The sequence below is a fragment of the Teleopsis dalmanni genome, chromosome 1, assembly GCF_002237135.1.
Source record: "Teleopsis dalmanni isolate 2A chromosome 1, ASM223713v2, whole genome shotgun sequence".
NCBI classification, from domain to species: Eukaryota; Metazoa; Arthropoda; class Insecta; order Diptera; family Diopsidae; genus Teleopsis; species Teleopsis dalmanni.
In genome coordinates, this window is record NC_051846.1 from 76,404,877 (window position 1) to 76,421,989 (window position 17,113).

The following is a 17,113-nucleotide window of genomic DNA, read 5'->3' on the forward strand; positions in this document are numbered from 1 at the left end:
GCTTTTTAAGTACAAATTGAGCAAAATGTGTGGTTGTAGCAATCAAATTCACCTGCTAATGTGAAATAATGCCTTGAACAACTGCCATGAACCTAACGTCACCGACGCACAAATGTGCTTTGATGCACCAAGAGTCAAGAGACAGACCACCACTGTGTTGGGACTTACCAGGCATATACGCAAGCGCAGACGGCTGGTAGGCGATAAAAATTATGGATCATGGCGTGCAATTAACAAAAAGGAAAAAAAAAAACAATAAAGTTGAAGAAGCAAATCCATACAATAAAATGAAACAAACGGCAACTGTTAATATACACCAAATGCTACAAAAACAACACTCAACTGACTAAAACATTTAGTGCTGCTGTTTAACTTCGCACTTTTAAATTAAATCCAATTACAAATAAAACTGAAAAACAAGAAGCAAATGGAAATATCGTAAGCCGAAATAAAATGCAAAAGTAACGCCATCGCTGATTTTCATAATCAAAGAAAGAGAAAGAAAGTTGTGATTTTTTTGTACAAAATGGAGAAAGGCACATGCACAAAACTGTAGAAAGAACAGCGATGAAATGAAACAGAAGACATTTGCTTGCGACAACCAATCACAATTTAGGGGGAAATCTTAAAAAACTTAGTTTCATCTGTATGCGTATTGGTTGTTTATACTTTGTAGAAGATGAGATCTATTGTCGGTATTTTCAGCAGGTAGTAGGTAGTATAGTAGACAACAAAACAACATGCAACTCAAGCCATAGCACAGACGATCAGTTTCCAAAACAAACAAACAAACAGACAGACAACTAAGAAGTAAAAAATTATTGCACTTCAAAAAACAAGGAATAAAAATATACACATAAAATACTTGTTTGTAACGTGTCAAATATAATACGAAGCAATCGAAGACGGGCGATCGATCGATCGATTTCCTATCAATTCGAATTTAGTCAACGAACCCGTAAAGCTCGTTTGAGTAGTGTTCGGCGCAAAAATAAACTTGTTCAGTGCAAACACGTACTTTGGTTTGAAAACACAATTTTAGCGACGGGATTTCATTAAAAGATATTTTTGTAACCAAAATTATTAAGTGATAAAAAAATTAACACAAAAGTTATTAGCAATAAATAAAAAAATGATAAACAAATTTGCAACACTGAAATACTTTTTAAATATACTTTTAAAACAATTTCAGGTGTGGAATATTTAATTATTAACGTCTTAATTAAACGATATAAAAATTTATTATAAATAATTAAATAAATTAAACAAATTAACAAAACAAATAAATGTTTTTTCATTGACTGATGTTTAAAAAAACTAGTTTTAAATAAAGAAAACGATTAAATCGAAAGTGTGAAGTTATCGCAAGTGTAATAAATAAAACTCAATTATTAAATTGGCAGGGAAAACAGATACTAAGTCAAAATGATTACAATGAACGAGTTGGTTGATCTACGAATGCAGCAACATATTGCACATGAAATATATCGACAGCAAATTATGCAACGGATTCCAGGTAATTTTCGATTTTTTATTTTATACATACACCTACAGCATTAAATGAATGAATATAAATGAATATATATATGAATGAATATATATATAATATATATTATACACTTGTTATATCTACAAAATATATTCCGTTTTGACACATTAAATTGATATGATTAGTAAAAGCATCAAATAAAAACTATATTCTTAATAATTATACGCATCCTATTATATTCTATACATTATTATCATTGTAAGGGGATGAGGCACTGCGACTGTCTGATCTATTGTGCCCCTTTTGGGCTTAGAGTAGGCATTTAAGCTCTGTTGCGTCAATAAAAAATAGTATAGAACCAACTTTACAAAGTTTTATTGCCTCTTCCGTAAGAATACACATTCCTAGAAGCCTACTTCGTATGTGCATTACCGCAGGGAATACTAACAGCACATGTGTGACCGACTCCTCATTCTCTTCACACAATCTACAGTTTGTATCCGTAAGTATACCCAGTCTTGTAAGGTGGTGTTTTAGTTTACCGTGCCCTGTTAGTATTCCTAAGATGGTTCGAAGTTTTTTTTTGATAGGTTTATACAATCCTGGTATCTCTTATTCTTATAGGTACCAATAAGTGATTTAAATTGTGTTAATTCTAGTATATTATCATAGTAATCCTTTTTATTCTGGTTCTCTTTTATTTTTATGAGAGAATTAGGATACTATTTCCTGATCCACATAAAGGTTTCGGCTCCATCATCGGCGTGGCTGCCCTGGTACCCAAAGAGTCGACACTTGATTTGATTCACCAATCCGATTTAGCTATATTCGATAAAAGGGGCTATGAAAAAGGGGCCATCAAAAAAAATGGGACATGAAAGGATGCGTTTATGGGAAAAAACTAGAAACTATTTCTTAACTATTTCATTTAAAAATATTAAATTGAAAAAATTGTGTTATACGTTATCTATGGATTTACAAAGATTTGTCGATTGCTCACAAGAAACAATTTTTGTAGTTTCAAATTTCATAATCAAGTTTTTCTTGATAAAAACTGAATTGCAAAAAATAAAATTTCTCACAATGAAATAATTAATTAAATAAAGTTCCGCTTATTATCTATTATTTTATAATTAATCACGAGTCAATTTATTAAGGGAGGAAATGTGACAATAGATATAAATAAATTGCTACCATACCTTGTTAAGTGTAGAAGAGTTTCTGTTCCTTTATACGATGTTTTTAATCACAATGCTTAAATATCAGTCAGGTTTATTATTACTCATAATTTCGATTGACATAATTTTAATAAGTCTTTTTCAACGGATTTATTACATATTTATTTACGCTTACTAGCAAGTGGCTAAACATATTCATGTTTAGTAAGTCATGATGTAGATTTATGTTTTGTTATTTAATATCGCATTAGTAATTCTATTATAACAATCTACTACCGCAAAGAATAAAACACGAAACGCTTTGATGAACACCATGCCCTAAGTTGAAACCCTAGTCCTACTTTTTAATAAAGCTCTGTCTCAAGATTTCTCAAGCTCTGCCTTACATATTTTAGAGCTTAAATACTTTTCTACAAAACAGGTAGCTATTTTAAAATAATCACCAATTTTCCAGATTTAAGGCGTTTAGTACATTTTTACAGTCTACACAATTTAAACGGTTATAAAGGGAGTATATAACGTAAAGTATTTCGCCGTTATCATAAAGGAGATATATTGAAAAAATTACTTAAATAAAGATCTAGCTACTAAGGTTGGTAAACTATTATGAGAACGGAATATAAACCTTGGGCCAAAAAAACTCTGATAGAAACACCCATATCTTAAGATGTAATGAGTAACCTGTCCTAGCATGATATTTCTCTAACAAACCGTAAAGAGGGACGGTTAGAGGATGATACTAAACTAAATAAACTGCTGAATTTAGAAGAAAGGAAGACGAAGTATTAAGATTTGGTTTTTAATAATATTAGTATTCTTATAATAGATGTGTTTATAAGGAAACCGTAATATTCATATAGTAATATTCATATAGTAATATTCATATAGTAATATTCATATAGTAATATTCATATAGTAATATTCATATAGTAATATTCATATAGTATTATTCATATATAGAAATATTACAAATGGCGAGTAAAACATTTTATTTAGTGACAATGGTCATGATATGGTCTATAAATGATCATTTCTCCGTGTCGTCTATCTACCTAATACACGATTGTCAGTATCAAAGTTAGCACGCAAAGCAAATTAAATTCTCATTAATAGCTAAAATCGATATATTGTATTTCCAAAACAAGAATTAAAATTGCTGCCTAGTTTCTTTACGGGGCATGAAAACCTTAACTTACATCAACATCTCAAACAATTATATCTGTCTGCTGTTTCAGAACGTTATCTCTGTCTATAAAGAATTGAATCTTCTAGTATTCATCCGAAATTAAAAAATTTCAAACAAAACAGATTTTAGCTTTCTGTTTAATGGTGTAATACTTGTTACATTACAAGAGATCGCAGTATGTCAATTGGAGAGCCCAAATACTCTTTGAGTTTTTATTTTTATAATGATTTGTTACCAAAATAAATCTGTAATTAAGGAACGATTTAATCATTCACCACATTCACACATTTTATTCATAAGCTTATATATATATACAATATAGTTTTAGGAATTCCGTAATAATGGGTTTGTGTCGGAGAGCACAATTCCTGATCCGAAACCTATTCTAGTACAGATTCTACACTAAAAATGTGGATCCAACTTACTTTCTTTCTTACCATAAGTGAATTTTCCTTTCTGCATCACTTAGTTTGAATGTGATTAAAAAAAATGTTAGGTAAATAATAATCATTACATAAAACTATATACATAAAACATATATATAAAACTATTAAAATAATAGACGATCTGGGTCTGATTAAATAGAAATTTAAAGTGTAGTAAATTGTATTGTCCTTGAGCATATCATATAGCATAGTGGTTCGCCTAATAGTATCAGAGCGATCATTACTAAATTGTTTTCACAGAAATTTGAGGCTGACGATAGAGTGGATCCGATCAATACAATTCATGGGTGTATTCATGGGCTACACACATATTTCATGAATTGTCCAACGAAGCACATTTAATGTTTCAAGAAAATAAAACTTGGAAAAGTATACGCAATTTACTATTGAAATTTTAAAATAATAGACAGTTAACCAATTCCATTGGACAAAATAGACAAAAACATCAAAAGAAAACTTTACTTAAAATAAGCAATATAGTACTGAGAATTAGAAGTTGTTATGCATTAATTTATTTTTATATATGTACATGCTTAAAAATCTGAATTAAATAGATTTATTTAAAACCTTTTTAAATTAAATCTTAATGCTTATGAACTTTTTGAATTATACCAAGAATAATCTTCAATTTGGTGCTAATATAAAAAATTAAATATTAAATAATACTACAGTTCTTATATAATTATATCAAGTTTTTATTACTAGATCCATTTCCACCAATGCTGCCCATTCCAATGCCAAGGCACGTTATCATGCCACCACGTGTAAGTCTCCCAGGAGTAGATGTCAACTTACAAAATAATGAACTTTGGCGGCAGTTTCATCAAATTGGTACAGAAATGATAATTACTAAAAGTGGCAGGTAAGTTTAAACACTAATTTCTTTTAAATATTCCATTTAAGCGATTAAAAATAATATTTATAATATACAAAAAGTAAAATTCTTTTAGCAACCGCTGAGCAATTACAATTACAGCATCAGATATTTGTCAACAGCTCGCTTAACAGTGTTCGTTTAAAGAGATTATTTATTTTTGATACAAAAATAATTTTTAATAATTTTTTTAATAGTTAATTATATTAATACCTTTTATTGATTTGATAGAAAGTAAAAGTATTAATAAATAAATGTTTACATTTTTGTTGAAACAAACAAATAGTTAATTCCAGTGATGGATGATGCACGGTAGCATCATAAAAAATTTAAGATAATAAGGAATCAGTATACGAAAGCTTAAAAAAGTTATATATTTCTATTAATCTATCTAAATAAAGAAAGTTTTTTAAAATAATAAGTATATATGATTAAGTTCTTTAGATAAATTGTTTTAAAAATGATGCTTTCCTAGTCACATCTCGTAACCCGGTTAACTAAGAAAATAAATCCCCTTCTATACAATATTTTTCGTTTCTTAAAATAAAGAATGTACTATTACGTTTATGCATGAAATTTAATTATTATTATTATATTTATTATTAAAATAACGTTATATAATAACTAATATAATATATATTACTACTGATGTAATATATAATATAATATTATCATAAAATTCCAAAAATTCAATTAATTAAAATAATATAAAAAAAAAGTTTTTTTATTCTTGTAGTTCACTTCTTTTCGAGACCTTTCTGTAAATATTTTCTTAATTTTTTCTAAAATGATTCTTATCTTACATTTTAATTAATTGTCTTTTATTACAAATAAGTAGTTATAACTTCCCAGTAAATTACTGAAATTTATTAATAACTTAATCTAATTTGTTAATATGAGTATATTAATCCTACATATATTATTAAAAAATCTTATTATTATTTAAAAAATCATATATAATGTTGTATATATTAATTTAAGTGCAATGAAGATCACAATATCATGTAAAAATCTGCTAACATGCTATACTCCTTAGTTTTTCTATATATATATACTTCACCACTGTAAACCTACTACTTCACACCATTTCCGATTCATCTTATATAAATATGAAAACAAATTTTTTTTTTTTTACTTAATCTACTCTGTCGAATTTTTATAAATGCATTAGCATATTTTGACTGTCTTCGCAGGGAAGAAATGTGCTGGTTCCTCTTAGACAGTAAAAAAATACTTTTCGAAATGTTCATTAGTTTCAGGCGCCGCCGCCGCATAATGTTTAGTAAGACGTCGCGACAAGATTTTTCACAAGCAAACAGTGAATTTTCACACAACAAAAACAAAAGCAAAATCCAACAGGTACTGGCAATCAAATTCAGAGGAATGAAAATATGTTTTTGTATGATTTCATTCCAAATTAATCAACAAAAAATACTGATAATAATGTAGAATATGGAGTAACCGTAGGTGCATTCGGTGGCAGAGTTATGATTTTTCTAAGAAATGATTTAGTTTTCAATACGATTTGCTTGTTAATTATTGCATAAAGTCCTGTTAATCCCGATTAAAGTAATTCAGTCAGTCAGTACACAAAGTAATTGAGCAAGTTAAAAACAGGATGCTATGTTATATATTCTGTGTTTTAGTCATTGATATATTCCTATTGATATACTCGAATAATCGAATGTCTAACTTTTAAATAGTTTCGTTTCGTCATAAAGACGCGTCACCCTCGGCAAGAAAAAATTAACATTAAATTAATTATTTTTATTAATTTGTAAATAATTTTAGATATCCTTATCTATTAATTGAATTAAAATAAAAATTAAATAATGTATTTATCTATTACTTATTTTTATAATAGCTAAAGTTGTAGAACCTTTATATATATATATATATTTATAAGTCCCATAGATTATACAACAACAAATTCAGAAAACAGTGGGTACGTTTGATATATTTATATTTTTTAAATATTTATAGTTTATACAAGTAAAAACATAGTTGCATATCCTTTTTCTGAACTTGATTATTTATGTTAAATTCAAACATAGTTTGGACAGCAAAGTTCTTTTTCATCAATTTTTGAGTAAATTTCAATTACGAAGTCGAACGTCATCTCAGTATTGCTTTATGGATGTGAGACCTGGCTTGTGACCAACTTTCTTATTAAAAAAATTCAAAGTTACGTCCACAGATGTCTTCGACGTATATTCAAAGTGTGGTGGCCAAATGTCATCAGTAACTGCGACTTATATGAAAAATGTAAATTGAAAGCAATCGTGGTGGCTAGGTCACACATTGCGAAAGGACGCCAGGAAATTCGTCGACAAGCTCTTGTTTAGAACCCCCAAGGCAGCCGTAAGAGGAGACGTCTTAAAATCGAGGAAATCGAGATATCAAGAAAAACGTGGAACGAATTGAAGATTTTGGATAAAAGTAGATCCAGATGGAAGTCCTTTATTGATGCCCTATGCTCCAGTGAGAATCACAGAAACTGCTGATGATGATGACTTTGTGCATATAATTTTTCAACGACTTATTGACCATTTTTTCCTATTTTTACCAAACTGATATTTCTGTTCACAATTAACCTACAGAACCCAATATCCGTAATGTTTTAACACATTCAAATCAAATATTTGAACAGATTAATTATTTTATATATATATACTCTCAATAAATGAAAATTGTTTCTATAATCAGTTTAATCAACCAATTGATTATACTGATGTAATTGTGAACTGATTATATGTGAGTATATTCTCTTTAGTTTTCAATTTTTTGATATTGTTTTGATCGGTTATTGTATGGTCTTTTTTCTATAGCTTGAACAATATTCCTATGAATCCTAAATATGTTCAAGCCCATACCTTTCTAATTCAGTTTTGATCCATCCTTAAATTTAAAAATGATGCTCAGGAAGATTTAATTTATTTGTATATTCTTTGCTATCCTGAATATATATACCTAAGTTTGGTAAGTACTGCTAAATATAATACCGCATCGTATATGATCATTTCAATTTTGTGTTAGTCTATTGTGTATATTATCTGTTTATATATATAATATATTTATTTATATATATTCTATTTAAATTTTAATGTATGTCATTGCCCTTAAGAGTACATTATATATATATATATATAGATTGCTTAACTAATCCATTTTTTGAAGTTAATGTTAATAGTTAATGTATACAAATCTAGTATCACATGCATGTTATATTCCTAGCATTGTCTTATTGGTGAAATATATATATTTTGCTCTATTATTAATTATATTATATATGTTTTTAGTAAATTATGTATATATGACTCTGTGATAAATAATTATGCTTTCTAAAATGTGAATTTTTAAAGCATTGTAAAAATGCGTTACTGAAAAAAATATTAACTATTTTTTCAATCGTTCAATCGATTTCGTTGGGGATATTACAATACTCTCATCAAGAATGCAACATAAACAAGTAAACTAATCAAAAATATCTTTAACGTATTTCAAATTGTAATGAAAGACTATTATAAGACCTGCTCTGAATTAATTTGGAACCTGAACTCCTAACAACTTTTAATGACATACAAATAAGGATTATAAAAAAAATCTATATATAAATTTTAATTAGTAATTGTTGACAAAACATATTATTTAAGGTAAATTTTAGAAGACTAGAGATAATGAATTACTTTTGACAATATAGTGTCATCAGAAAATAGGTGAAAAACCTCGCACGATTGCAAGGCCAGTATTAAAAACTTATCGTATATTTGGTACGACAGAGAGGTTTTATGACCTGACCTGTTGATCATAATGACCTGCCTTTAGTCAAGTACTGTATTATAAGCCTATGTAAGGCATTAAATCAATTTGAAAAAAAAATTGCAAACCAGAACGCGATATTCTTTGTCGAAACAATATTGAAGAATCATTCAAATTACGATTACTATTACTTTCTTTTACAATTTTATGCAAAATTGTATTAGTTTCATAAAGCTAAATAGAATTTATTTTTATACATATTATTTGAGGATTTCAATTACTACGTTTTTATCTAAAAATTGATCCAATTCAAAAATATTTAATTTATAAATGATCATTTTCAAATAAAAAATTTAGCATTCTTAACAAATACTTTAATTTGTCGTGATCGCAATGCCACATCCTCTCTCAATAATAATAATATACTTTATATATAACTATATCTATGGTCAAGCAGTGTTAGTTGCTGTTCCCCGTTTTGTTATTGATAATAATATCTGTAATGCTCGAAACCATACCATATTGGCGAGAAAACATTTTAATAAAAAAATTTGGATGGTCATGACATAGTGCCTCGCTTGAGTATAAGAAACTTATAAAGCAGTGGTTGCGCTTCTATGCTTATTAACTATATGCATATCGAAGACACAATCATAGCTAAACAGAGATTCATATATATAATCACATATGGAACTGAAGCATGTCTCGTAGGCAGCAATATTAAGCAAAAAATATATATGCAATTTTTTTTAAAGATGTTTTAGAAATATTTTATTAATTGGACAACTAAGCAATAAGAATGCTCCACATAGTACACCAGAAAAATATATGTATGTATAAACAAGATATTGAGACTTCAGGTACACTTTACGAAAGTCTTACGAAATCACAAGGAAATAGGATATGATGAAAATTAAGAATATTATGAAAGCAAATTATTTTCAATGACACCAAATCCTTTTACGCACTTTGGCTTTTAGAATGTCCCAGAGAGAGAAAATTACCTATTGATATCATACGATCTTAATAGAGTCCGGCTTTTATATATGTAAATACTCGTGTATGTATAATCTGTGCAGCTGAAGTTCAGTTCAACAAAAAAACCAACATTATCACTTAATTGATCTATGACCTTTAGCTAATCAAGAATATATATACTTTACACATCCACCAATATCTTCTATAAGGTATAAGGTATATCTCTGAAGACTTAAATTATATTTTTAAATTATGTCTGTGAAATGTACAAAAAAAATTGAACGAAAAAATAAGGAAGTGTATTTCTTTTAATGTAACTCGAATTCATCTACTTCAATTGATCGTTACTCGTAATATTAGAATCTAATACAACTGAAATTTTATCGAACGTCTTCAGAAAATTGCTTTAACTTATAACAAAATATTTTAATTTCATTAAATAACCAAACGTTTATGTACAATATGTACTCAATTACTGACATTATAATAACATCAACAAATCCTAAATAAAATGATCTGATATTTACTAAAGGATCTCCATCGGGACTTGAAGATCGAATCTCTAGATACAGTAATACTGGATCCAGTAATACAAAAGTTTGCGGTAAAGTATCAAAAACGGTTACAGCAGCACCCACACAAGACAGCCCACCACTTGTCTAATACATCTGGCCGGCTGAGGATACTAAAACGAATCAAGCCTTCAGGTTTTCTCCCGAATTAGTAGTCTAATAATAACTTAGATTACAACTCTATTAGCACGAAATCTTTGACTACTTGACAATTGTAAAACGTATTGTAAAACACAACAAAACTCCTTGATAGTGCAATGTACTTGAACTAGTCGTAGTCAAATGAAACATGTATTTATATTATTGTACATATTGTGTTTCATATAATAATAATAAAAAAAATAATAATATATATAAAAATATGAAATACATAAATGCTCCATACACTTTCGTTACATTACACATGAATTGAAAAGCTTAAGTACCAGCTAACAGCATCAAAAATGTGAAAATAAAAAAGCCGAAGAATAATTTACAAAAAATTACTATAGGTAATATCTGTTTGAACATATCCTAAGTTAAAAAATACCTATATTGAACACTTTTTAATAATCATCTTGTACTCTAACTACTTATATTAGGTATAATTTTGTATGACATATTAACTTTTTCGTATCGCTACTGATATGAGTAGTACACCTGCACGTTGCACAGTGGCAGCGCGAGTGAGAGACCGCTACTATATCGGTTTTCTAATATGTGTTTAGTGTTTACACTTATCAGTTGACGAAATCACACACATTGTTGACAATCTTAAGTCTGCCCGTCTCTCCGACTCTCCAAGAACGACAGCAATACGAGCAATTTCACACTTTCGACAAGCATTTTGATCATTCAATCGATAACATTTAACTACTGTCAAGCGATATATGCGCCTTTGGTCTTTTGTTTACAGTGAAGCCGGTCTTGTCCGGTTTCAATTTCTACTGTATAATTTTATACAATATCATTTTATTTTATTTTGAAATTGAACATTTCTCACACTCGACTAAAAATTTATAACACACATATTTACCATAAAATTTTATTCATGAGTGTATCTTAAATTTTTTTTTGTTTTTTTTTTTTTGTTGATATATCTACACGAAGAATTTTATGAATAATTCATAAAAGACAAAAAGTTTCAAATCTTAGCTTCGGAAGCATGCATGCATCTCAACTTTGATATGGTAGATATGGTGAAGTTGGTCTTTTAAGGGCCAAAATTGCTGCGAGTTAGTAGTTATGTGTATAAAGTAAACAAAGTTTTTTCGGGAATTAAATCTAAATAGATTTGCTTTTATAATTATGGGGCGCCAGCCACTGTTTTACTGTATTTTTTGTTTAGTGTCATTTGGAACACCAGCTACGGAATGAAACTGTGAATGCAGGTAATCGATATCAGCTTCTTTAAAAGAGTGGTCCAAATGCTTAACCTGTTCCTGATAGTGATCATCACTAATCATTTTTCATGACTAAACATGGTGCGAGCATAAAGACTATGCTGAAACAGCAAATGCGTATGTTATATTTGATAGAAAGCGATTTTAGCATAACTATTTAATTTGTTGATTTATAAAATATTTTAAATATCATAATTAATCATTTCCAGTATATGAATATCCAGTATTTTAATAAATATTATATATAAAGGAAATTCTCAAAAAAAATTTAAAATGTTAGGCTGGCGCCAAACGTGGTGACCACCTGCTGTTTCTCTTCGCATCCTTGTTAGCAATACAAACCTACGAAATTATTTGTTTGTTTTTTTTTTAAGAATCTTTGGTCCTTTTTAACGATTCTGCATTTGAAGAAGTATGCGTAGATTTGCTTTGTTAATATATTTGTAGAAGAATTTCTGAAAGGCATACAATTAAATATTTGTAACGCCCTCCTTAGAAGTCAACATTTGCTTCATGCACACAAGCATTTCCTTATCTTTAATTTATTTACTTTTTTAATGTTGGTTTCTTCAAAAAGTTTTGCGCAATATTTATTTAATTAAATGGTTTCATTTGCTTAACATGTCCTTATTTATAGCAAAGGAAAATAATTTGAAACTTTATTTAAATGTTTGTTTATATTTTTTTTACAGACGAATGTTCCCATCTTTACGTCTCTCACTTTCAGGGCTTGAAGAGGAGGCTAACTATTGCGTTTTACTGGAAATGGTGCCAATTGGTGATTGTCGTTATAAGTTTTCGGGATCCCAATGGGTACCAGCGGGTGGTGCAGAACCGCAAAGTCCTCAACGTATGTACTTACATCCTGATAGTCCAGCCTCTGGTGCACATTGGCAAGCTCAGCCTATACTTTTTAATAAAGTTAAACTCACAAACAATACACTGGACAATAACGGACACGTAAGTAATGTTAAAGTAAATAAATAAATAAATTTCATATGTACTACACTATGATGTTTGGTTGATTTATGGAGCCAGTATCACAAGAAATATAATTAGGTGGACATTTGGATAGCTTTTAAATAATATGATTTATTAAGTCCTCTAAAATATACCACAGTTTTCAATTCCACTTTATCATTTGATGCAAATCTTCTTCCCTGGAGCTATCGTTTTAAATTTGGAAACAGGTAATAGTCATTGGGAACCAAATCTGGAGAATACGATGGGTGAGAAAGCAATTCGTACCGTAATTCATTTAATTTTGCCATGCTTTTCATTGACGTGTGGGGGGTGATTGCTCCTGCTTCGACAAATATAGTCGTTTATTCTTGATTTTCTCATTCAAGCGATGCAATAATATGCAATGGTGTTTTGATGTTATTGTTTTTCCTTTTTTCAAATAGTCTATGAAAATTATTCCACTTGAATCCGAAAATACGGAAGCCAAAACTTTTTCAACCGATTGTTGAGTTCGTGGTCATTTGGTAGCACTACCTCCGGACTCGACCCATTCTCTGGCTTGTTGTTTTCTCTCAGGTGTGAAGTAATGGAACCATGTTTCATCAATTGGCACTACTCAAAGCTTACAGTCAACTAGATTGTACATAAACATTTCCATACAATGTTTTGAATGATGAAGTCGTTGTTGTTTTTGATCAATTGTGAACAAACGCGTAAACAGAATCAATTTCCAATTAAATTAAATTGCATCATTGTTCATTGGAATCTTTTTACTGAATGATATTCAATTTTTTTCATTCTATAAAAAATCACCAAGGTTCACTATTTCAATTATTTTGCAAAGAGATAACTAAATATCTGATGAAGTTTCAAGGATTGAACTCGTTTCCTGCCAAATTTCAAGCTCAGAGTCTGTGTTCATTAGCCAACTGACCCAAAGACGTACTTAACTTGTATGTTCAAACTTGGAATTTTGTAAATCTGCTGTAAAAGTTCATTAAAAAATTCATTTGTTGTGTTATATTAGAACAAATCATAAGCTAGCTGTAGAATATTTAAATTAATTAATTATTTCTTTTGTAGAGGCAATATTTATTGCATGATTTTATTACTCTTTCTTGAGTATACAACGGAAAATACGGAAAAAGTCATGTTCATGATACTCCACGATTCGCTCAGGCGAAGCTGGACAGTTGAATAAATATTTCTATTCATATTTTATTCTATAGTAATTATATATTAAATTGATTTTTAACGTCCGTTTTGACGAAAGAAACTAAATTCTTAATATAACACGAATTCTTAATATATTATAATATAATAAAATAATATTTTTTTATGCTTAATTATTTCCTAAATTGTATATTTAATTTTAAATATAATATTCCAAACTCAAAGACTCAATGACTTTCCAAAATGCAGAACGATTTAAAACCATATACGCCCAACTTTATAAGTATTAAATAAAACGCAATGGCAGATAGTTAGGTGTGTTATATGGTAAGAAGGAACCTCTTGATATCAAAGTGCTTAAAACATCAATAGATTTTTTCATAATACTCATTTAGGTTTGTAAACATGTACTTGAACTTTTCATATATTGACTTTTCTAGCACTTCTTATAGCGACTTTTTCTAGTCGACAATATCGACTCGACACTACTGCTCCACGTTTAACCACCTGCATTAGTTGTTTATGTTTTTATTTATAAAATTTTTACTTCAAAATTACGTCAAAATTTTAGAATTACTAAATATTTATTAATTAATATTTATAATTAAAATGATTGTTCTTCCTTTTCAGATTGTATTGGCGAGTATGCACAAGTATCAGCCACGCATCCATATCATTCGCACGGCGGATCTAACGCAGATACCCTGGGCACCGCAACAAGCATTCTTATTTCCAGAAACTGAATTTGTAGCAGTCACTGCCTATCAGGTAAGTTAACTGTTAATACTCTAATATCCGATTTAGAGGAACCTATTTAATTAACCTTAACATATGCCACAGTATCCGCAATCGCCTATAAAAACACATACTACTTCCCAAAACATATAATTTAATTGATTAGCCAAAGTAAATGCTTTTAAAAATTTACCAAATTGGCTAAGAGACAAAAGCACAGCAGCTAAAACTTATACAAATTAACAATACACGCCTACACTCATTCATCTTTCCATTACAAAGTGGATTGGTGCTGTTGTTTTAGGAAAACGACCATCATCCTTGTTAACAACCGAAATATTTAAGTGGCATAATTGTGCACTTGCTGAGTTTTTCATGCATATGCATTCATACACCGATTTTAAAGTAGTACTCATATATCCTGTCTGTCTGTCTGGCCACTTGGCTGCAAATTAGTTCAATACAGACGTCAGTTTGTCGGTGCCTAATTAGCGTGTTCACTGTCTGTGTCTCAAAGTTGTCAAGTCATCCTAAAATCTGAATGATTTTATGGGTGAAAAAGTACAGCTTCAACATATTTTTGTTACTTAACACTTTTATAGAAGACGCTATTATCATATTTCACACAATTTAGTAACGATATCTGCCAAAAATCTCAAAAAATGAGGGAATTATTAAAATGAGTGAATGAAATAAACAGTATATTTCAATGTATTCATTTTTATTTTTATAAATTCACAGAATGATCGCATCACAAAATTAAAAATCGACAACAATCCATTTGCAAAAGGTTTTCGTGAAACTGGACAGTCGCGATGCAAGCGTAAAATGTCTTCATCACCCTCCAATGAAGATCATGATAATAATATGCAACAGGAAGGCCAACAACAACGACTTTTACAACAACAACAAAGTGATCTGTCGCCGATGAAATCCAATTCAACAACGAACAGTAGTGATTCGGTTCCGTCAATTTGTTTTGATAAAACTGCATTAGGAGCTTTGCCCGAAACCAACGATTTTGAAATTAGTCAACAAATTAAACGCATAAAATCAAATGGTTCCGCTTGCTCTACAACGTCGCAAGAAGAAATTAACATAATTAGTGGTATTAGCGAAATCGACCAGATTAGCAGAGCTCCAATTTTAAAAGCAGACCATGATTTGCATATATCAGCACATGGTTGCCACCAGCCGCCTAATTTAACGCTTGCCTTTGGGAATCGTGGCATTAGCACTGGCGCTGGAACGACATCAACTTTTATGCATAATTTCCAACAGAACATGCAAACACTATTGCGACCTTCTATTGCTGATTTAGCTTGTACGTATTTCAACAGACCACAATTATTATATCCACCTAACATTTACTCCCAGCACACTCTTTTGGTTAATGAAGCAGAACCAAACAATTTAACAACTAATACGAAGTTCGATGTGCATGAATCATTTCAACTTGCGTCTATGCAATTACACTCTGATACTGAAACTGATGATGTTAGAATTAATATCAATGAATCAGAAACGAATGCAGAAGTCGATATAGAAGCCTCTTCGAAATCATCGGATGAAACATTGGAAATTCAAGAACAGCAATCAAATATTCATTCTGTAAAATCTCCAACTAAAAGAAACGCTTTCAGCATTTCAGCTATTCTGGGTGGGAACAGTTGAAGTTTGAAGTTTTTGAAATATTCTGTGTAAAAAATCTTCCCTAAAATCGTAAATCAGAGAAAGTAACTATCATATGCTCTCACATTTTTTCATGACAAATAAAACATGAAATGTATATTTTATGTCATTTTGAAAAGATATTATCTATATAAACATATGAAATTACATTGTTACCAAATAATTACTTATAAGCAATTAAACCTCTAATTACTAAAGTATATTTAAGCACAGAAGTGTTTTATGTACAGCAATTAAAGAAAACACATTATTATTAAAAATAAAGATAAGAAAAACATGTATAAAAATTTGAATTCAATAATAAAATTAGCTTAATATATTTCAGAAAATAAAACATTAATTCAATTTGATGAGAGACATAAATAAATATTATTGAGGAAAAAACATTAACTATATATAATGATTATATTTGTTTTATAGAAAATTTTTTAGCCTCTTTTTTAAGACTATATTTACAGTTCTATACAAGTCATTTATATGATATTTACTTAATAAATTCTTTTCAGCTATATTTTCAAATTTGATTTATATATATAAACATGACCTTATTTATATCGTCATTCTACATAAATATTACTTAATACAGTTAAAAATATTTGATTCATGTTTCAACTTTACCTATCTGGAATCGTAATACATTGTGACCGAAAGGTTTTCGGAAGTTCTCATTTAAAATTCGCGCGCTG

The 17,113-nt window shown here is 29.3% G+C and overlaps 1 protein-coding gene across 1 annotated transcript; it reads left to right on the top strand.

Moving 5' to 3' along the window:
- The first annotated feature begins 1,393 nt into the window (after positions 1-1,393).
- On the top strand, positions 1,394-16,448 carry LOC119672159 (T-box transcription factor T-like). Its single transcript, XM_038083135.1, has 5 exons — positions 1,394-1,516; positions 5,005-5,161; positions 12,557-12,824; positions 14,631-14,768; positions 15,477-16,448. The coding sequence occupies exons 1-5, from the start codon at positions 1,426-1,428 to the stop codon at positions 16,407-16,409; spliced, it is 1,587 nt and encodes a 528-aa protein (XP_037939063.1). The 5' UTR covers positions 1,394-1,425; the 3' UTR covers positions 16,410-16,448.
- Positions 16,449-17,113: the final 665 nt, after the last annotated feature.